We start from the raw sequence: 22919 nt of genomic DNA on the forward strand, positions 1-22919 counted from the left end.
GGCTCTAGAAAAAAGCATAAAGGACTCAAGAGACTTCATGACTGCAGAATTTAGAGCTAATCAGGCAGAAATTAAAAATCAATGGAATGAGATGCAATCCAAACTAGAAGTCCTAACGACGAGGGTTAACGAGGTGGAAGAACGAGTGAGTGACATAGAAGACAAGTTGATGGCAAAGAGGGAAACTGAGGAAAAAAGAGACAAACAACTAAAAGACCATGAAGACAGATTAAGGGAAATAAACGACAGCCTGAGGAAGAAAAACCTACGTTTAATTGGCGTTCCCGAGGACGCCGAAAGGGACAGAGGGCCAGAATATGTATTTGAACAAATTCTGGCTGAAAACTTTCCTAATCTGGGAAGGGAAACAGGCATTCATATCCAGGAAATAGAGAGATCCCCCCCTTAAATCAATAAAAACCGTTCAACACCTCGACATTTAATAGTGAAGCTTGCAAATTCCAAAGATAAAGAGAAGATCCTTAAAGCAGCAAGAGACAAGAAATCCCTGACTTTTATGGGGAGGAATATTAGGGTAACAGCAGACTTCTCCACAGAGACCTTGCAGGCCAGAAAGGGCTGGCAGGATATATTCAGGGTCCTAAATGAGAAGAACATGAAACCAAGAATACTTTATCCAGCAAGGCTCTCATTCAAAATGGAAGGAGAGATTAAAGAGCTTCCAAGACAGGCAGGAACTGAAAGAATATGTGACCTCCAAACCAGCTCTGCAAGAAATTTTAAGGGGGACTCTTAAAATTCCCCTTTAAGAAGAAGTTCAGTGGAACAATCCAAAAAAACAAGGACTGAATAGATACCATGATGACACTAAACTCATATCTCTCAATAGTAACTCTGAACGTGAACGGGCTTAATGACCCCATCAAAAGGCACAGGGTTTCAGACTGGATAAAAAAGCAGGACCCATCTATTTGCTGTCTACAAGAGACTCATTTTAGACAGAAGGACACCTACAGCCTGAAAATAAAAGTTGGAGAACCATTTACCATTCGAATGGTCCTCAAAAGAAAGCAGGGGTAGCCATCCTTATATCAAATAAACTAAAATTTACCCCAAAGACTGTAGTGAGAGATGAAGAGGGACACTATATCATACTTAAAGGATCTATCCAACAAGAGGACTTAACAATCCTCAATATATATACCCCGAATGTGGGAGCTGCCAAATATATAAAACAATTAATAACCAAAGTGAAGAAATACTTAGATAATAATACACTTCTACTTGGTGACTTCAATCTAGCTCTTTCTATACTCGATAAGTCTTCTAAGCACAACATCTCCAAAGAAACGAGAGCTTTAAATGATACCCTGGACCAGATGGATTTCACAGATATCTACAGAACTTTACATCCAAACTCAACTGAATACACATTCTTCTCAAGTGCAAATGGAACTTTCTCCAGAATAGACCACATACTGGGTCACAAATCGGGTCTGAACCGATACCAAAAGATTGGGATCGACCCCTGCATATTCTCAGACCATAATGCCTTGAAATTAGAACTAAATCACAAGAAGAAGTTTGGAAGGACCTCAAACACGTGGAGGTTAAGGACCATCCTGCTAAAAGATGAAAGGGTCAACCAGGAAATTAAGGAAGAATTAAAAAGATTCATGGAAACTAATGAGAATGAAGATACAACCGTTCAAAATCTTTGGGATGCAGCAAAAGCAGTCCTAAGGGGGAAATACATCGCAATACAAGCATCCATTCAAAAACTGGAAAGAACTCAAATACAAAAACTAACCTTACACATAAAGGAGCAGGAGAAAAACCAGCAGATAGATCCTACACCCAGGAGAAGATGAGAGTTAATAAAAATTCGAGCAGAACTCAACGAAATTGAGACCAGAAAAACTGTGGAACAGATCAACAGAACCAGGAGTTGGTTCTTTGAAAGAATTAATAAGATAGATAAACCATTAGCCAGCCTTATTAAAAAGAAGAGAGAGAAGACTCAAATTAATAAAATCATGAATGAGAAAGGAGAGATCACTACCAACACCAAGGAAATACAAACGATTTTAAAAACATATTATGAACAGCTATATGCCAATAAATTAGGCAATCTAGGAGAAATGGACACATTCCTGGAAAGCCACAAACTACCAAAACTGGAACAGGAAGAAATAGAAAACCTTAACAGGCCAATAACCAGGGAGGAAATTGAAGCAGTCATCAAAAACCTCCCAAGACACAAAAGTCCAGGGCCAGATGGCTTCCCAGGGGAATTCTATCAAACGTTTAAAGAAGAAACCATACCTATTCTCCTAAAGCTGTTTGGAAAGATAGAAAGAGATGGAGTACTTCCAAATTCGTTCTATGAAGCCAGCATCACCTTAATTCCAAAACCAGACAAAGACCCAACCAAAAAGGAGAACTACAGACCAATATCCCTGATGAACATGGATGCAAAAATTCTCAACAAGATACTGGCCAATAGGATCCAACAATACATTAAGAAAATTATTCACCATGACCAAGTAGGATTTCTCCCTGGGACACAAGGCTGGTTCAACACCCGTAAAACAATCAATGTGATTCATCATATCAGCAAGAGAAAAACCAAGAACCATATGATCCTCTCAATAGATGCAGAGAAAGCATTTGACAAAATACAGCATCCATTTCTGATCAAAACTCTTCAGAGTGTAGGGATAGAGGGAACATTCCTCGACATCTTAAAAGCCATCTACGAAAAGCCCACAGCAAATATCATTCTCGATGGGGAAGCACTGGGAGCCTTTCCCCTAAGATCAGGAACAAGACAGGGATGTCCACTCTCACCACTACTATTCAACATAGTACTGGAAGTCCTAGCCTCAGCAATCAGACAACAAAAAGACATAAAAGGCATTCAAATTGGCAAAGAAGAAGTCAAACTCTCCCTCTTCACCGATGACATGATACTCTACATAGAAAACCCAAAAGACTCCACCCCAAGATTGCTAGAACTCATACAGCAATTCAGCAATGTGGCAGGATACAAAATCAATGCCCAGAAATCAGTGGCATTTCTATACACTAACAATGAGACTGAAGAAAGAGAAATTAAGGGGTCAATCCCATTTACAATTGCACCCAAAAGCATAAATTACCCAGGAATAAACCTAACCAAAGAGGTAAAGGATCTGTACCCTAATAACTATAGAACACTTCTGAAAGAAATTGAGGAAGACACAAAGAGATGGAAAAATATTCCATGCTCATGGATTGGCAGAATTAATATTGTGAAAATGTCAATGTTACCCAGGGCAATATACACGTTTAATGCAATCCCTATCAAAATACCATGGACTTTCTTCAGAGAGTTAGAACAAATAATTTTAAGATTTGTGTGGAATCAGAAAAGACCCCGATAGCCAGGGGAATTTTAAAAAAGAAAACCATATCTGGGGGCATCACAATGCCAGATTTCAGATTGTACTACAAAGCTGTGGTCATCAAGACAGTGTGGTACTGGCACAAAAACAGACACATAGATCAATGCAACAGAATAGAGAACCCAGAAGTGGACCCTCAACTTTATGGTCAACTAATATTCGACAAAGGAGGAAAGACTATCCATTGGAAGAAAGACAGTCACTTCAATAAATGGTGCTGGGAAAATTGGACATCCACATGCAGAAGAATGAAACTAGACCACTCTCTTTCACCATACACAAAGATAAACTCAAAATGGATGAAAGATCTAAATTTGAGACAAGATTCCATCCAAATCCTAGAGAAGAACACAGGCACACCCTTTTTGAACTCAGCCACAGTAACTTCTTGCAAGATACATCCACGAAGGCAAAAGAAACAAAAGCAAAAATGAACTATTGGGACTTCATCAAGATAAGAAGCTTTTGCACAGCAAAGGATACAGTCAACAAAACTAAAAGACAACCTACAGAATGGGAGAAGATATTTGCAAATGGCATATCAGATAAAGGGCTAGTTTCCAAGATCGATAAAGAACTTATTAAACTCAACACCAAAGAAACAAACAATCCAATCATGAAATGGGCAAAAGACATGAAGAGCAATCTCACAGAGGAAGACATAGACATGGCCAACATGCACATGAGAAAATGCTCTGCATCACTTGCCATCAGGGAAATACAAATCAAAACCACAATGAGATACCACCTCACACCAATGAGAATGGGGAAAATTAACAAGGCAGGAAACCACAAATGTTGGAGAGGATGCGGAGAAAAGGGAACTCTCTTACACTGTTGGTGGGAATGTGAACTGGTGCAGCCACTCTGGAAAACTGTGTGGAGGTTCCTCAAAGAGTTAAAAATAGATCTTCCCTACGACCCAGCAATTGCACTGTTGGGGATTTACCCCAAAGATACAGATGCAATGAAACGCAGGGACACCTGCACCCCGATGTTTATAGCAGCAATGGCCACGATAGCCAAGCTGTGGAAGGAGCCTCAGTGTCCATCAAAAGATGAGTGGATAGAGAAGATGTGGTTTATGTATACAATGGAATATTACTCAGCTATTAGAAATGACAAATACCCACCATTTGCTTCAACGTGGATGGAACTGGAGGGTATTATGCTGAGTGAAGTAAGTCAGTCGGAGAAGGACAAACATTATATGTTCTCATTCATTTGGGGAATATAAATAATAGTGAAAGGGAATATAAGGGAAGGGAGAAGAAATGTGTGGGAAATATCAGAAAGGGAGACAGAACGTAAAGACTGCTAACTCTGGGATACAAACTAGGGGTGGTGGAAGTGGAGGAGGGTGGGGGTGGAGTGATTGGGTGATGGGCACTGGGGGTTATTCTGTATGTTAGTAAATTGAACACCAATAAAAAATACAAAATTTTTTATCATACTTTTTTCTTTTCCCTATTCAGCAGGTTTGGTAGTCATTATGACACTTTTTGAAAAAAGTAGGGTGGATGTAGGACAATGTCAGTTAAAAATATCATTCTTTGGGGTGACTACTTGTCACAGTCAATTAAGTGTCCAATTCTTGGTTTCAGCTCAAGTGGTGATCTCAGGGTCATGAGATCCAGTCCCACCTTGACTCTGCACTCAGCACAGAGAGACTCTTTCCCTCTCCTTTTGCACCTTCCCCTCCTTTCTCTCAAATAGATAAATGAAGGGAGAGGAAAGGGTTGAGAGGAGGGGCAGAGGGAGAGGGACAAGCAGACTCCCTGCTGAGCATGGAGGCCCTCATGCCTCATGGGGATCAATCCCAGGATCTTGAAATCATGAGTTGAGCCAAAGTCAGATGCTTAATTGACTGAGCCACCAGATGCTCCATAAATAATTTTAAAAAGAAGAATGTCTGTCTTTGATGAAACATACAGATTGTTAATTTATTTGATTAAATTCTGAAACAAATGCATATCTTATTAATGTTAAGTGACAAAAAGAAAGTACACATAAAGAAGTGCTGTAGTGTCCCAAAGTGTGATGTTTGTTTTGAGAAAAAACAATTGTGTGTATGGAGAGCTGAACTAGCCAAGGTTTTTTGTTTGTTTTTTCCATAGGATATCATTTGTGCTGGAAAGGACAAACTGGTTCTCTAGATTTGGGTATTTGGCAGACATTTTCTAAAATATAAATGAAGTAAGCCAAACAAACAGTGCTAAGCCAACCTGGCACCTTTGATAAAACCCTCACTTAGAGGTTTTTTTACATATTTTTGCTTTTTAAATATATTTTTGGATTAGATTTGCTAATATTTGCTAAAGATTTTGTGTGCATGCCTATGAAGAATATTGGTTGTTCTATTGTAATGTCTTTCTCTAGATTTGGTTTAGGGTAATACAGACCAAATTTGTTTTATTTTTTTTGGGAGACCTTGTGTAGAACTCATATTACTTCTGAAATATTTGTATAAATTTGGCAGTGTAACTCTCTGGGTCTGGAGCTTTCTTTGTGGAGACATTTTAAACTACAAATTCCATTTCTTCAATAGATATAGGGTAATTAATTTTGCCTATTTCTTCTTGAGTGAGAATTGATATTTGGGTCTTTTAAGGAATTTATCTAATTTATCTAAGTCAGGGGTTGATGAACTTTTAAAACAGTGCTACATAACAAATATTTTAGGTTTGCAGGCTACGTGATCTCTGCTGCAACTACTCAGCCATGCACAATATGTAAACAAATGGGCAGGGCTGTATTCCAATAAAACTTATTTACAAAATAGGCAATAGCCCAACTAAAAAAAATCAAAGTTGTCACATTAAGCTGTTCATAATATTATCTTACTATCTTTTTAATGTCTATAGAATCTGTAGTGATGTATTCCCCCTCTTGTTCCTAATATTGATAATTTGTGTCTTTCTCTTTTGATTACTCTAGCTAGAGGTTTATAATATTATCTTACTATCTTTCTAATGTCTATAGAATCTGTAGTGATGTGTTCCCCCTCTTGTTCCTAATATTGATAATTTGTGTCTTTCTCTTTTCTTGACTACTCTAGCTAGAGGTTTATAATTTTTATTGACCATCTTTAAAAATCAGCTTCTGGGGTACCTAGGTGGCTTAGTCAAGTGTCCAACTCTTGATTTCTTGCTCAGGTCATGATCTCAGAGTCATGGGATCAAGCCCATGTCAGGTTCCACACTGAGCATGCAGCCTGCTTAACATTCTTTCTCCCCAGGGGTGCCTGGGTGGCTCAGTTGGTTAAGCATCTGCCTTCGGCTCAGGTCATGATCCCTCAGGTCCTGGGATCCAGCCCCACATTGGACTTGCTGCTCAGTAGAGGAGTCTGCCTCTCCCTCTCCCTCTGTTCTTCCACCTACTTATGCTCTTTCTCACTCTCTCTCAATAAGTAAATAAATCTTAAAAAAAAAAAATTCTCTCTCTCCCTCTCCCCCTACCACTCCCCCATTCTAAAATAAAGAAATGAAAATCAGCTTTCAGTTTCACTAATTTTTGTTTATTGTTTCCTGTTTCCAATTTCATTGCTTTATGCTTTTACCTTTATAAATTTTTTTCTTCCTATTTGGGGCCTAAATTGCTCCTTTTTTTTTAAAGTTTCTTAAGGGTTTAGATTATTCAGATCTTTGTTTTCAAATCTATGTAGTGCTATATATTCCCTCTAAACCCTGTTTTAGCTGTGTCATACATCTTAATACGTTGGCTTCTTCTTTTCTTTCAATTCAAAATTTGTCTGATTCTCTTGTGACTTTTTCTTTGACCCATGGTTATTTAGAAGAACATTGATTAATTTACAGAAATTTGGAAATTTCCAAGGTATCTTTCTATTATCGATATCTAGTGTAGTTCTGCTGTGGCCAGAGGACAAACTTTGCATGGTTTAATCTCTTAATTAGAGTTATTGTACAACCCACCAATCTACATTGGTGAATACTTCATGTGCATTTAAAAAAGAATGTGTATCTCTTGTTAGGTGGAGTGTCCTGTAAATGTCAATTAAGTAAATTATTGTTCAGGTCTTTTATACCCTTGTAGATTTTGTTTATTATTATATCAATTCCTGAGAGTGTTGATGTCTCCAGCTATTTAATGGATTTGTCTATTCTTGCAGTTCTATCAACTTTTAAAGATCTCTTTTTAGATGAATGCACATTTAGACTTGTTACCTCCTCTTGATGAATTACCTCTTTGTCCTTATGTAATATGCCTCTTTATCCCTGCTAATAGTCCTTGTTCTGGTCTATTTTGCACGATATTAATATACCCACCACTCCAGTTATCTTTTCTGATTAGTGCTCACAGGTTTTATCTCATTGTTTTTTAACCTATCTACATCCTCATGTTGTGTTTTTTTGTAGCGTATATAATTATTTTTAAATCTACTCTGACAATCTCTGCCTTTTAATTTGGGTGTATAGACCGTTTATATTAATATATGTATTGCTATGGGTGTGTTTAACTCTACCATTTCCTGGGTGTTTCTTATTTGTCCTATTTTTATTGTTGTCTTGCCTTCTTTTGGAAAATTTTTATTTAGTTATATCTTTTATTTATTTAGCTGTATCTTTTATTTTTAGTGATTACTAGGGGCTTATCACAATTTACCTCTAAGTAGTATTCCACTACTTCATGTAAAGTGAGACCCTTACCACAGTGTATTTCAATTTCTTCCCTCAGTCTTTGGGCTGTCGTCACAGATGTTTTTTGGTCATAGATTTTACTTTTACATATGTATGAGTCTCACAATATATTGTTGTTCCAGTTTTTACTTTAAACTAGGGGTTGGCAAATTATGGCCAGCAGGCCAAATCCAGCCCCTAGCCTGTTTTTGTATAGCCCCTGAGCTAAGAATGGTTTTTATATTTTTTAAAAGGTTTTAAAAAGGAGAGAATGAGAGAAGAAGAGGATGGGAATCTGTTTCTTGCTCTGGCTATCTTCAAGATTTTATCTTTGTTTTTTAGTAATTTGACTATTATGTGTCTAGGTGTTTTCTCTTTAAATTTTCCTACTTGCAGTTCTCTGGGCATCTTAGATCTGTAACTTATTGTCTTTCATTAATTTTTGAAATTTCTCAACTACTATCTCTTCAAATACTTCTGTTTTCTTTCTTTTCTCCTGGAATTCTAATTACATGTCTGTTAGACTGTTTGATATTATCTCACAGCTTTTGAACCATCTGTCTTGTTTTATTCATTTATTGTTTTTCTCTTTGTGTTTCATCTGCATAATTTCCACTGACCTGTCTTCAAGTTCAGATTCTTTCCTCAGCTGTGCCAAGTCTATTTATAAGCCCATCAAAGGCATTCTTTATTGCTGTTAGCATATTTTTTTCATTTCTAGACTAGCTAAAGTTTCTCATTGTTCAGGTAGGTTGCCCATCTTTTCCATCAAATCCTTTAACACATAAATCCCAGTTATTTTATGGTCATGGCCTCACAGTTCCAATATCCGGGATGTGTTTCATCTCTTCACAATGGATTGTTTTTGCTATGTTTCTTTTAGTCTTAGAATTGTTTTAAAGATTTATTTATTTGAGGGGGGGAGGGGCAAAAGGAGAGAGAGAGAGAGAGAAGACTCCTCGCTGAATGAAGAGTTCAACATGAGGCTTTATCTCATGACCCTGAGATCATGATCTGAGCTAAAATCAAGAGTTGGACCCTTAACCAACTGAGCCACCCAGTGCCCCTAGTCTTAGAATTTTTAACTGAATGCCACACATATTGTGGAAAATAGTATAGATAGATTAATAACATCTCCACCTGGCCATTAGTGTGAAGGCCTGTGTAAATCTAGTGAGTTGAAACTGGTTTTGATTTTGTTATTTTTACTTCTATTGCACTATGGTCTACATGTTCCTTCAGGAATGAGCTGCTATCATCTTGTACTTTGAGTCAGACCCAGGTGCAGAAAGGTTCATTTTCCATCTCCGCCCTCAGCCTTCAGCAACTCCTGGTTGCCTGTGTCATCCCACAATCTTGTGCTTCCCAAAGTTGTTATTTGATCCTGAGCTGATGATGAGGAGGAGGGTAGAAGTTCTTGGGTCCCCTGGCCTATCCTCAGATTTAGGTAGAGTCTGTGTCCCTGGAGCTGTGGTAGTACCTTCTGAGAATTTCTAACTCCTCTTCCATGGCAGTTAAACATGGCAAAGACATTTATTTACAGTTCTTAAACAGAAGCGTTCTTACATTCTCCCAGTGATAGATCTCTGCTTGGTACTGGGGCAGGATCCTGGGCCTACGAGGTGTTCTGCCTCTCCCAGGGGCAAACGGTTTTGCACTTACCATTCCTCAAAGGCAGTGGATCTTTGTCTCGGCTCTGCAGGCAGGAAGATTTGCTATCTGTCCACCAGTGCCTAATGGCTTTTACTTATACAAGAGAAAGATCTGAGAAAGTGGGTGGTATTTCACATCTGTCACCCAAAACCATTCTATTAACCACTACCTGGTATCTGTGTCTGAGGGATCCCTTCTTGCCAGGCTCCTGCCCTAGGGGGTGCTTATTAGTATCCAGTGGAGGCTTGTGAAAAGGAGCCCCTGAGTGAATGAATGTTAACTATTGTTATGTCAGGGTTCCCACCTATTCCAAGCTTATATTTTCATCCACACTTGGCCTTTAAAGAATACTTTAAAATTTTAGTTGATTCTGGTTGGGAGACAATTCTTCCAAAGTCTCCCATTTCTGAGTGATTTATGAATGGAAGAGCTGACTGCCTTTGCTTTGGACTTCCTCTTCAGCCTGGGAAAATAGAAATAGGTTTGATTACTGTCCACTATCTTACATATGTCTCCCTCCAGAGGAAAGGGCAGGCACACGTAATAGCTATTACAAAATATTTAGGTTCCCTGAGCTCAGGGTTCCTCCCTTGCAATGTGACCTAGTGCTTATATAGGTGTCACCTGGCCCTCTTTTGATGGCACTGTAGGATTGGGGATCAGGGAACTAGCACAAATACTGACACCCTGATAAATGCTATTATAGTGAGTAATAAAGTCCTTTTCCTCTGATTCAGGAAACTGGCACACTAACATAACTTGAAGGTAGGGAAAAATCTTAGACTCTTCCAAGGTCTTAATAATTTATTTGCTTTAGTATTCTATTATCTGCCAAAGGGGAAACCATTCATATATCCTGTCTCCTCTTGACAGGTCTTGTTTAGTTCCTTTAGTTGCCTTCTCTGATGAGTATTAGGAAAAAATTATGATTTTTTTCTTGATGTTAGGATGGGGGTAACATTCTCCTGCAGCTTTTTACATCTTAAGGGGAAGCACAGCTCCCAAGGTATATCTATTTGATTACTTTCTATCACCAAAGATAGACACTTACTGATTTGTAAACTCCATTGTTCTGCTTATGCCAGGTTTAGTTAGTCTTTTAAAGCAGCATAAGTTTGGGTGAAGAACTCTAAGAATTTTGAAAAACTGTCCATGGAATGTTTCATCCCAGAGCTGGAAGCAATGGACCAAGAATGTTTACCTTCTAGCACAGATGAGGCAGGAGACAATTAAAGAATCGGATTCATTAGAGATATTCTGCAGAATGTACATATGAGGTGGCCATGTTGTATAGAAGATTGAGGGGGCATTTAGGAAAGCTAAAACCATTTGGGGTTAGAAAAAGGACTTTTGAAGCTCTCAAAAATGAATGGGAGGATATGGCAGAAAGACCTGAACAGGATACAAAGAACAGAAAAAAACAGCAAGTGGTATCATGGGAAAACCCTCTCTACATTCACTCTCTTTTTCTGCTAAAGAGAATCTATATTTTTTTCTTTCTTTCTTTTTTTTTTTTTTAAGATTTTAGTTATTCATGAGAGACACAGAGAGAAGGCAGAGAAATAGGCAGAGAGAGGGGAGCCTGATTTGGGACTCAATCCCAGGACCCTGGGATCATGACCTGAGCTACCCAGGTGCCCCAGCATCTAGATTTCTTTTGTGAGATTTATCTTTTCTGCATTGTGGAAATCTGGCGAGGGCTCCCAGTTAAAGTGTCCACCCTTCCCCTAAGCAAGTTTCCCAGGATTCCCTGAGTCACAAAAGATAGAAAAACAATTGGAACTGCTTCATCACTGAGCTCTTAGTTCCTCACACATGGATCCCAGAACAGCCTTGTTTCCTATCTTCTTAAAACATGGCTTGTTTTTTCTTCTAACTCTGTGAATTATCCAATATTCCCATTTTGCTTAAGTTTCTGTTGCTTGCAACCTTTCTGAAGAAATCCATTTAATACAGGTAGGCAGTCCAATATGGGGCATGACACAGATTAAAAGAAGTTTTTGAAGGAAGCCTGAAATCTAGACATTTTATTTAAAATTATTAAAAGAACATGTTATTAACAACTGTCAAAATTGCTGGCTATAGTACAATAATCAATTTCAAGTTTCTGTGTGCTTATAGTTAATTAGCATTTTCTAGTGGTTAGATTAATGTTTCAGTACTACAAACTACATTTATAGTTCATATGAACTGAAATAATATGCATTACATGCTAGAGGAAAAATATCAAGGAGAGGGTATTAACAGTAGCAAATGATCTGTTAGAATGAAATGTAGCTGTCTTTTGCTTTTTTTATGAACTCAATTGTACTAGGCAAATTGTATGTGCAGAAAATTTCAAGAACAAGACACCTGAAGTAGGTATTAAAAGGGAAAAATATAGTAGAGCACCAAGTAGGATATTCTCAGCAAATGTCTCAAAAAAAAAAATGCATGGAGTGAAAATGAGACAAACTGCTACAAACAGAACAGCCTGACAAGTAAGTGCTTTTAAAATTAAAAATTATTTTTTTTGCTAATCTTTCTCATTATATAGATGAGGCCCTATGGCTTCTCCTCTCATTATACAGATGAGGAGACCAATTGATTTGTCCAAAGCTTACAAAGGTACATTTCATACATGTTTCAGATGAGGGAGCTTCTCTTTTTGTGAAGAGGATAGCAGAATGTCTAATTCCTCTTCAACTTAGCAATATAACTTGTAGAATTAAGTGCAGGTTTTAAGATTCTCTTATATACCTTTATACATATATATCTTTATCTCATATGCCTTTATATATACACTTGAGTTATATGTATTTATATGATATAATTAAAGTTTTAAGTTATATTACATAATGTATATATGATATATAATGCATATATGTACATATATATGTACATGTATAATACATATATAAACATGCATATGTAATTCTATATCCTTTTTAGGGTTATCTTATCACCTTTCAAAAGTACTATAAAAATGAATTTATAATAAAAGACATGGTTAGGGATCCCTGGGTGGTGCAGCGGTTTGGTGCCTGCCTTTGGCCCAGGGTGTGATCCTGGAGACCCAGGATCAAATCCCACGTCGGGCTCCTGTTGCATGGAGTCTGCTTCTCCCTCTGCCTGTGTCTCTCTCTCTCTCTCTGTGTGTGTGTGTGACTATCATAAATAAATAAAAATTTAAAAAAAGACATGGTTATATTCAGATAATAATCAGGATAAGACCACCTAATATTTATCTTTAATATTTGAGATTTTTTCAGACATAACTGAGCAGAACAAGAACATTCTACCATAAGTTAGTTTAATACAGGGTTACTCAACCTTGGCACTACTGACATTTGGGCAGGATAATTCTTTGTCATGAGGGGCTGTCCAAAGCATGATAGTGTGTAGCAGCATTCCTGCCCTCTACCCACTAGATGCCAGTAACACCCCTAGTTATAACAGGCAAAAATGTCTTTTGACATTGCCAAATGTCCCCTGGGGGGCAAAACTGCTCCCTGGTTTAAAAACACTGGTTTTAACATCATGTCTACAACAAAACAAATACTATTTCCAGCTATGTGATACAATTGTGGAGTCAGCTGTGATTAAACTAGAGTTGCATTTTTATTCTAATTCATAGCTAGAACTAAGTTAAATTATTTATACCAGTTTTTGTGTAGAACTGAACTCATACAGTTGTTACCACATGTGGCCTACTCTGAAGTGAAATGTACAGTAAGGGTAAAATATGCACTGGATTTTGAAGACTTGACAGAAAAAATGTAAAATATCTCAATTTTTATTTAACTTAGCTATTTTTTTAAAAAAATTATTTATTCATGAGAGACACAGAGAGAGAGAGAGAGAGAGAGAGAGAGAGGCAGAGACACAGGCAGAGGGAGAAGCAAGCTCCATGCATGGAGCCTGATGCGGGGCTTGATCCCAGGACTCCAGGATCACATCCTGGGCCCAAGGCAGATGCTAAACCGCTGAGCCACCCAGGGATCCCCTTAACTTAGCTAATTTGGGTATACTTACTGGGTGAAAGATTAAAATTTATTTCACGTGCTCATTTTTTACTTTTTAAAAAAAATGTACTACTAGAAAATTCCAAGTTTACATATATGGCTCGCATTATATTTCCATTGGACAACATTGGTGTAGAAACTTGAAATGATTTAATATTTTTAATAAATTCTTCAGTCTATCAAATAAACTAAAAAGACTGTAAAGCTCTCCACAGCTCTATGAAACCAGCTCTTTAGAGCATCATAACTCTTTATTATCATGCCTAAATGATTTTTCTCCTTCTTTAAACCAATTACTTCTATTCCAATGCTTTATTCTCAGTGTTTCAATTGGTTCTTTTATGATTGCTGATTTATCTTCATGTTGTTTTTTATCATTCTCCTGCACATCCGTTTCTTTTGTACACTCAGGATCTTTCCTTGTGGGATGTTGAGATGCTGCAGCATCCATCATACTTAGAAAATCATAAGCAGGAAGAGGAGGTTTCCATTCCTGAGCGGGTAAAATTGCTGCAAGGAAGATACAACCAAAAGTTAATAATGAACAGCTATAAAATCATCATATAAATACACTAGAAGATATTTTATTTTGAAAAATATATTTGTAGGAGTAAAGACTTTATCAATTTTACTTATCTATATGAAACTAGATTTTTTATTGTCATGATCTAAGAAATTTGATACATTTGTCATTACTAGCCATTTTCACTTTATGTATTTGCAAGCTATTGTATTCTAATTAAAGGTTAGTATTAATAAAGAAAAAAAAAGTCCAAAATCTTCTAATCATCCCTTGTTGAGGTTTTAAAAAAATAGCAGTGTGGTAATGAGATTACATACAGATACAAGTTAAAGTGAAAAAGTCTCCTCCTTTCTACCCTACCCAACTTTATCCCAAAGAACTGGAACATTTTCTTTTTAATTCCAGTATAGTTAACATTGCAAGTGTACAATACAGTGATTCCTCAATTCTATGTATTACTCAGTGCTCATTAGGGTAAGTGTACTCTTAATCCCTTTCACTTATTTTACCCATCCTCTCCCACCCACCTCCCCTCTGATAACCTTCAGTTTGTCCTCTATATAGTTAAGAGTCTGTTCTTTGGTTTGTCTTTTTTCTTTGTTCACTTTGTTTCTTAAATTCCACATGAGTGTCTTTCTCTGACTTATTTCACCTAGCACTGCACCCTCTAGACCTGTCCATGTTGTTGCAAATGGTAAGATTTCATTCTTTTTTATGGCTGAGTAATGTTCCAGTGTGTGTGAAGTATTAGCTTATCTATCAATGGACAGTCTGCTTCCATAATTTGGCAATTGTAGATAATGCTGCAATAAAGATAGAAATGCATGTATCTTTTTGATTGGCATTTTTTTATTCCTTGGGTAAATAGTAGTGAGTCATATGGTAATTGTGGTTTTAATTTTTTGAGGAACCTCCCTGCTGTTTTCTACAGGGGCTGCACCAGCTTGCAGTCCCATCAACAGTGCACAGGGGTTCCTTATTCTTCACATCCTCATCAACACTTCTTATTTCTTGTATTTTTTATTTTAGCCAATCTGACAGGTATAAAGTGGTATCTCATTGTGGTTTCAATTTGCATTTCCCTGATGAGTGACATTGAGCATCTTTTTATGTGTCTTGTTGACCATCTGGATGCCTTTTTCGGAGAAATGTCTATTCATGTCTTCTGCCCCTTTTTAAATGGATTATTTATTTTTGGGGTGTTAAGTTGTATAAGTTCTTTATGTATTTTGGATACTAACCCTTTATCAAATATATCATTTGCAAATATCTTGTCCAATTCAGTAGTTTTTTTTCAGTAGCTTTTCTTTTAGTTTTGTTGATTGTTTCCTTTGCTATGCAGAAGTCTTTTATTTTGCTGGGTTCCAATAGTTTGATTTTGTTTTTGTTTCCCTTGCCTCAGGAGACATATTAGAAAAATGTTGCTATGGCCAATGTCAAGGAAATTACTGCCTGTACTCTCTTCCAGGATTTTTATGGTTTCAGGTCTCACATTTAGGTCCTTAATCCATTTTAAGCTTATTTTTGTGTATAGTGTGAGAAAGTGGTCCAGTTTCATTTGTTTACATGTAGCTGTCCAGTTTCCCAACACCATTTGCTGAAGAGACTATCTTTGTCCCATTGCATATTCTCACCTCCTTGTCAAAGATTAATCGACCATATAATCGTTGATTTATTTCTGGGCTCTCTATTCTGCTCCATTGATCTATGTGTCTATTTTTGGCCACTACCATACTGTTGTGATTACTACAGCTTTGTAGTATTCTTGAAATCTGGGATTGTTCTTGTTTTGTTCTTCCTGCATAAAATTGCTTTAGCTATTCAGGGTCTTTTCTGGTTTCATACAAATTTTATGATTGCTTATTCTAGTTCTATGAAAAACTGCTGTTGGTACTGTGATAAGGATTGCATTAAAATCTGTAGATTGCTTTGGGTAGTATGGACATTTTAACTACATTAATTCTTCTAACCCATGAGCATGGAATATCTTTCTATTTGTTTAGTTGTCTTTATCAATGTTTTCATTTTCACATTACAAGTCTTTCACCTCCTTGATTAAGTTTATCCCTAGATATCTTATTATTTTGGGTATAATTTTAAATGGGATTGTCTTCTTAATTTCTCTTTCTGCTACTTCATTGATAGGATATAGAAATGCAACAGATCTGTTTATTGATTTTGTATCCTGCAACCTTTTGGAATTCATTTATCAGTCCTAGTAGTTTTTTGGTGGAATCTTCAGGGTTTTCTGTATATAGTATCAGGCCATCTACAAATAGTAATAGTTTTACTTCTTCTTAACCAATTTGGATGGCTTTTTATTTTTTGTTGTCTGATTGCTCTGGTTAGGACTTCCAGTACTATGTTGAATAGAAGTGTTTAAATGGTCTTGTTCCTAACCTTAGAGGAAAAGCTCTGTTCTTCACCACTGAGGATGATATTACCTGTGGATTTTTCATATATGGCCTTTATTATGTTGAAGTATGTTCCCTCTAAACTTACTTTGTTGAGAATTTTTATCATGAATGGATGTTTTGTCAAATGCTTTTCCTGCATCTACTTAAATGATCAGAGGCACCCGGGTGGCTCAGTGGTTGAGCGTCTGTCTACCTTTGGTGTGATCCCGGGGTCCTGAGATTGAGTCCCACATCAGGGTCCTTGCAGGGAGCCTGCTTCTCCCTCTCCCTATGTCTCTGCCTCTCTCTGTGTGTCTCTCATGAGTAAATAAATAAAAATCTTTTTAAAAATATGATGTTTTTTCCCTTTCTCTCATCAATCTGATGTATCATATTGATGATTTGTAAATATTGAACCACCCTTGCATCCCAGGAATAAATCCCACTTGATAGAGGTGGTTTTTTTTAAATTTATTGTTGGATTCAATTTGCTAATATTTTGTCAAAGATTTTTGTATCTAAGTTTATCAGAAATATTGGCCTGTGATTCTTCTTTTGTGGGGTCTTTATCTGGCCTCATAGAATGATCTGAAAGCTTTTCTTCCTCTCCTTTTTTTTTGGAATAGTTTGAGAACAAGGTATTAATTCTTCCTTAGATGTTTGGTAGAATTCACCATTTGGACTTTGTTTGTTGAGAGTCTTTTGATTACTGATTCAATTTCATCACTTGTTCAAATTTTCTATTTCCTTCTGATTCAGTTTTGGGAGGTTCTATGTTTCTAGGGATTTATCCATTTCTTCTAGGTTGTCCAATTTGTTGGCATATAAATTTTCATAATACTCTCATAATCCTTCGTAATTCTTTATATTTCTGTGGTGTCAGTTGTTATTTCTCCTCTATCCACTTCTGATTTTGAGTCTTCTTCTTCTTCTTCTTTTTTTTTTTTTTTCATAACCTGGCTAAAGGTTTATCAGTTTTGCTGATCTTTTCCAAGAAGCAGCTTCTAGTTTCATTGACCTATTGTTTTTTTTTATTTCTATTTCCCTTAGATATGCTCTGATCTTTATTATTTCCTTCTTTCTACTGGTTTGGGGTTTTGTTTGTTCTTTTTCTACCTCTTTTACATGTAAGGTTAGGTTGAGATTTTTCTTGCTTCTTGAGGCAGGCCTGTATTGCTCTAAACTTACCTTTAGAACAACTTTTGCTGCATCCCAAAGATTTTGCAGCATTTATGTTTTTGTTTTCCTCATCTCTATTTTTTAATTTCTTCTTTGATTTCTTGGTTGGCCCATTAGGTCTATATATAACATCTTATGCATATAGCAGTTTGTATTAAGTTGATGGTCACTTAAGTTTGAACCCATTATTTACTCTTCTTCCCCCACATTTAGGTATATGGGGTCATATTTTATATCCTTTTATTTTGTGAATCCTTTCAATGATTTTTACATATATATTTAATTTAATTGCTTTTGTGGTTCCTACTTTTCTTATTACTGTTTATGGTATCTCCCTTAGAGTGCCCTTTAATATTTCTTATAGGGCTATTTAGGTGGTCATGAATTCTTTTAACTTTTGTATGAGAAACTCTCTCTCTCTCCTTCTATTCTACATGATAGCCTTGCCAGATATTCTTGGCTGCAGATTTTTTACCTTTCAGCACTTTGAATGTATCATGCCACTTCCTTGTAGCCTGCAGAGTTCCTTCTGAAAAATCTGCTGATAGCATTATGGGGTTCCCCTTGTAGTAACTGTTTTTTCTCTTGTTGCTTTGGAAATTCTCTTATCACTATTTTTGCCATTTTCATTACTATGTGTCTTAGTGTGGACCTCCTTGGGTTGATTTTATTAGTTGTCTCTTGTGCTCCCTGGATCTGGATTTCTGTTTCCTTCCCCCAGATTTGGGAATTTTTCAGCTATTATTTCTTCAAATAAATTTTCTGCCTTCTTTTCTCTCTCTGGGGTCCCTACAATGCAAACATTTATCATACTTGATGGTGTCATGGAGTTCCCTAAGTCTATTTTCAATTTTTATTATTTTTTCTCTCTCTTGTTCAGCTTAATTGCTTTCCATTACTCTGTCCTCCTGGTTGCCAATCCATTCTTCTGTTTCCTCTATTGTTTATTCCATCTAGTAGATTTTTAAACTAAGTTACTGAGTTCTTCATCTTTGGTTCTCTTTTATGTTTTTATCTTTAAAGTTTTATATCTCTTTGTTAAGGGTCTTACTGAGGTCCTCCACTCTTTTCTCAAGTCCGGCAAGTATCTTTATGACCATTACTTTAAATTCTCTGTCAGGCATATGACTTATTTCTGTTTTGTTTAGCTCTCTTGCTGTGATTTTTGTCCTGTTCTTTCATTCAGGTCATATTCCTCTGTCTCCTCATTTTGTTGAACTCTGTTTCTTTCTTATTTCTTTTTTATTTTTATTTTTTTGGTTTATGCAACTTTATTAAAGAAAAATAAATAAAAAAATATGGAACGTTTCACAAATTTGTGTGTCATCCTTGCACAGGGGCCATGCTAATCTTCTCTGTATCATTCCAATTTTAGTATATGTGCTGCTGAAGGGAGCACTGAACTCTGTTTCAATGTGCTGGAAAAGTCAGCTACGTCTCCTGCTCTTGAAAACACTGGCCTTATGGAAAAGAGGTCTTGTAGTGCCCTGCACTCCAGTGCCCCTGTTGAACAGAAGCTGGCACTTCATGGATGTCTCCTATTTGTATTACATATGCCCTACTATTGTGGCTGAGCCACTTTTGCTTCAGTGTAATCATCTCCAATGGCTCTTCGCCTGTTGTGGACAGGGATCAATCCTTGTGTTGTTAGTGGGTCAGTATGGGGCCCCAGTGCACTTGAGTCGGACCAGGTGTTTGCCAGATATAGTACCATGGGACACTTTCCCTGTTTCCTGAGAAGTTTCTGTTCTGGGCAAAGTCTATAGTCAAATCTGATGTCTGCCCCTAGCCCACTGCTGGGGCTGAAGTCGGACTGCTATGTAGTTGTCTTCCCCTTCCTCCAGGGCAGGAGTTACTTTGCAGTATTGCTGGCCCGGTCCGGGCTACTTGTACACTGCCATGCTTGTGGCACCACTTTGGATAAGCTCTGTCCAAGGGTGTCTTGGAGGGGCATATCCACAGGAGAATGCAGGGTAGGTTGGCAAATTAGGTAGAGACTGTTAGCACTGAGCTGGGTCCCCCAGGTGTCCACATATCTATGCTGGGGGAAGGGGAAGGAAATGATGTCCACCAGCTCCTTTGTTCCTAGAGAAGTCTCCTAAAGATCCCTGCCACTCCAGCATACACTTTGAGATCAGTAAATAAATCTCCTCCTGATACACCCCAGGCATTTTTCAAACTCTGCTTCTATGCTCTATCTCTGTTAGGCTGTTTGCTGTGCTGTCTCTTTAAGGGTGGGGGCTCTGACCTCCAGGTTCTCCAAGAGCTGAGCCTGTTGATTGTTGACTTTTTAAAGTTCCAGGCCTTAGGCCCCACTGATTTTAAGAACTCATGAAATTAGGCCCCTCTGGTTTTCAAAGTCATATGTTGTGTGGATGCAGGTACCTCCTGCCTGTCATGCTTGGTGTGAAGGTCTGTTTCTCTCTCTTCTATGTGCCCGCAGGGTCCCTCCCTTCTGAGGACAGTCCCAAAAGTTGTTTATCTCCCAACTACTCTGTCCTTCGCATCTTCTTCAGTGCAGCCCCTTTACATTTAGCTGTGGAGAGTCTCTTCTGCCAGTCTTCAGGTTGCTTTCTGGTTTTTACACTGATGTAGGGGTTATTTGGTTGTATCCATGGGATGAGGTGAGCTTTGGATCTTCTTACTTTGTCATCTTCCCCAGAAGCTTCCCTGGAACTATTTCTTATGAATCATTACAAAAAAAAAAAGTTTTTGGAACAAACACATTTATTTATTTAGACAACTATTTCTTTACATTTTAAAGCATTTTGTTTTTGAAACTTTCTTCTTAAATTTGAGTATAGTTGACATACAACTATACTACTACTTACAGGTGTATAACAAACATAATGACTCACTAAGCTTATATGTTATGCTATGCTCACCACAAGTGTAGTTACCATCTGTCACCATACAGTTCTATTACTATATCACTGACTATATTCCCTGTGCTGTACCTTTCATCCCTATGATTTATTCATTCCATAATTGGAAGCCTATATCTCTCACTCCCCTTCGCCTGTTTTGCCCATCCCCACCCATCCCCTCCTCTCCAGCAACCTTCAGTTCGTTCTCTGTAGTTATAGGTCTGATTCTGCTTTTTATTTGGTTGTTTTTTTTAGATTCTACATTTATGTGGAATTATATGGTATTTGTCTTTCTCAGTCTGTCTTATTTCACTTAGCATAAGTGGTCCATCCATGTTGGTAAGGATGTGGAGAAAAAGAACACTTGTGTACCATTGGTGGGAATGTAAACTGGTATAGCCAATGTGGAAGACAGTATGGAGGTTCCTCAAAATAATAAAAGTAAAAATACTATATGATCCAATAATTCTGCTACTAGCATTTAACAAAAGAAAACAAAAACACTAATTTGAAAAGATACATGCACCCCTGTGTTTATTGCATTATTATTTACAACAGTGAAGATATGGATGCAACCAAATGTTCACTCATAGATGTTTTTGAAGTTCTTGGTTATACTTTGCATATACTTTATGAAAACAAGATCTGGGATTATTTTTATAAAATGAAGAATAATTAAAAATTGCTACAGAGTCAACTGTACTACAAACAGACAGTGATTATATAGTGTCTTAGATGGGCTTCATAGTAGTGAATCTGAACATTATTTTAAAATACTAGTTATTAGAAGAGGAAAACTGGTTTCATCTGATAACATTATATAAGTAAATTAGCCAACTCTTCTCTATTGAGTAGAAAGACTTTACAAAAACATTTTAGAATTTAGGTATCCATTTAAAATGCTATTTTGAGAAATAAATTAAGGGAAATATGCAAAGTAAACTTTTAAAAAATAAATTCCAGTGAAAGAATCTCTACACTATTACATGAAAGAAATAAAAATAAATGTTGATAAAATACAAACTTGAGCATCTCTCATAAGTCAAATACATACCTTTAAAAGCTTAGGAAACTCATATAAATTCTCATTTCCAGAGGCAGATGAAAAGTGCCAACAAAAATCTACATAAATACATATGCAGTTTATCTATACTTGATAATTTCCTCATGTACACTCAATTATATGAAATCCTAGTATATGGTACATCAGAAGGGTATTACATTTAGGCTACAACTATAGTTGAGTGTCTGCCTTTGGCATAGGTCCCAGTGGTCCCAGGATTGAGTCCTGCATCAGGCTCCCCATGGGAGTCTGCTCTCCCTCTGCCTATGTCTCTTTCTCTGTGTCTCTCATGAATAAATAATTAAAAATAAAGACATTAAAGTATCTTCAAGGAAAGTCCAACTTAAAGCATAATGAATATTTAGCATATTTATTTTTTAAGGTAAACACTGCATCCAGTGGTCTGACATGATGGCAAAATGCCCAGAAGTAGGCATCTCAATTCTGCTAATTATTTGTTAAGAAAATTATACAAAGGTCCCAGATGTTTTCAATTGCAAATTAAACTGGACTCTCATCATGTATAAATAATAAATGCTTTATTATCAAATTAGTACTGATAATAATAGCTAATATTTTTGAACCTTTATTTTGCACCAGGCATTATTCTTTTAATCTTTACAATCCCATGCAGTAAGTATAATTTTTATTCCAATTTTATAAATGAAAATCAAGATCTATGATAGAAAAGTTGAAGGCTAAATGAAAATCTTGAGTAAGAATAGCCAGTGGTCACAATTTCACATAAATTAATATATGCAGCAAGCATGATAAAGCAGACACACAGGGCACCACAGATTCAGACTTTTCTGGGAGTAGCTACAGCATCTCAGTCTCCAATCTATCTCTTAAAGAGGTGAGAACAGGTCCTGCTGGCACAGAAGATAGGACTCAATAGAAAGAAGTACTGTTCAGTTTGCTTCTTTCCTGCTGCAGAGGCTGCAGGACTAATTTAAGAATAGGAACACTGATACAGAGTAATAATGGAAAACCCTCAAAGATTGAGTTGGCAAAGGAATAAACAGAATTACAATGGAAGATACACCAGTCTCAGGAAACTAAAAAAAAAAAAAAAAAAAAAAAATTCTGGTTCTTTCTTCTTGGTAATGATTTGAGTTGAGGAATTAAAGCCCAACAGATGTTCCTTATAGGAAAGATCTCTATATGACTAATGAAAATACTTAGGACTT

The 22919-nt window shown here is 36.9% G+C and overlaps 1 protein-coding gene and 1 non-coding gene across 8 annotated transcripts in view; both read right to left on the reverse strand.

Annotated features, from left to right (window-relative positions):
- Window positions 1-11694: 11694 nt before the first annotated feature.
- The window catches only part of TXNDC16 (thioredoxin domain containing 16), a 123464-nt gene continuing 112239 nt past the window's right edge, over window positions 11695-22919 (reverse strand). For all 7 annotated transcript variants that reach the window (XM_077909299.1, XM_077909300.1, XM_077909302.1 and 4 more), the window contains one exon: window positions 11695-14211. In XM_077909299.1, the coding sequence (XP_077765425.1) occupies window positions 13943-14211 (269 nt within the window). In that variant the 3' untranslated portion in view covers window positions 11695-13942. The remainder of the gene's footprint in view (window positions 14212-22919) is intronic.
- Window positions 19092-19198, reverse strand: LOC144321501 (U6 spliceosomal RNA). The gene has a single exon (XR_013387144.1). It is a non-coding gene; the product is annotated as a U6 spliceosomal RNA (small nuclear RNA).

This window comes from Canis aureus, chromosome 9 (genome assembly GCF_053574225.1).
Source record: "Canis aureus isolate CA01 chromosome 9, VMU_Caureus_v.1.0, whole genome shotgun sequence".
Classification (NCBI taxonomy): Eukaryota; Metazoa; Chordata; class Mammalia; order Carnivora; family Canidae; genus Canis; species Canis aureus.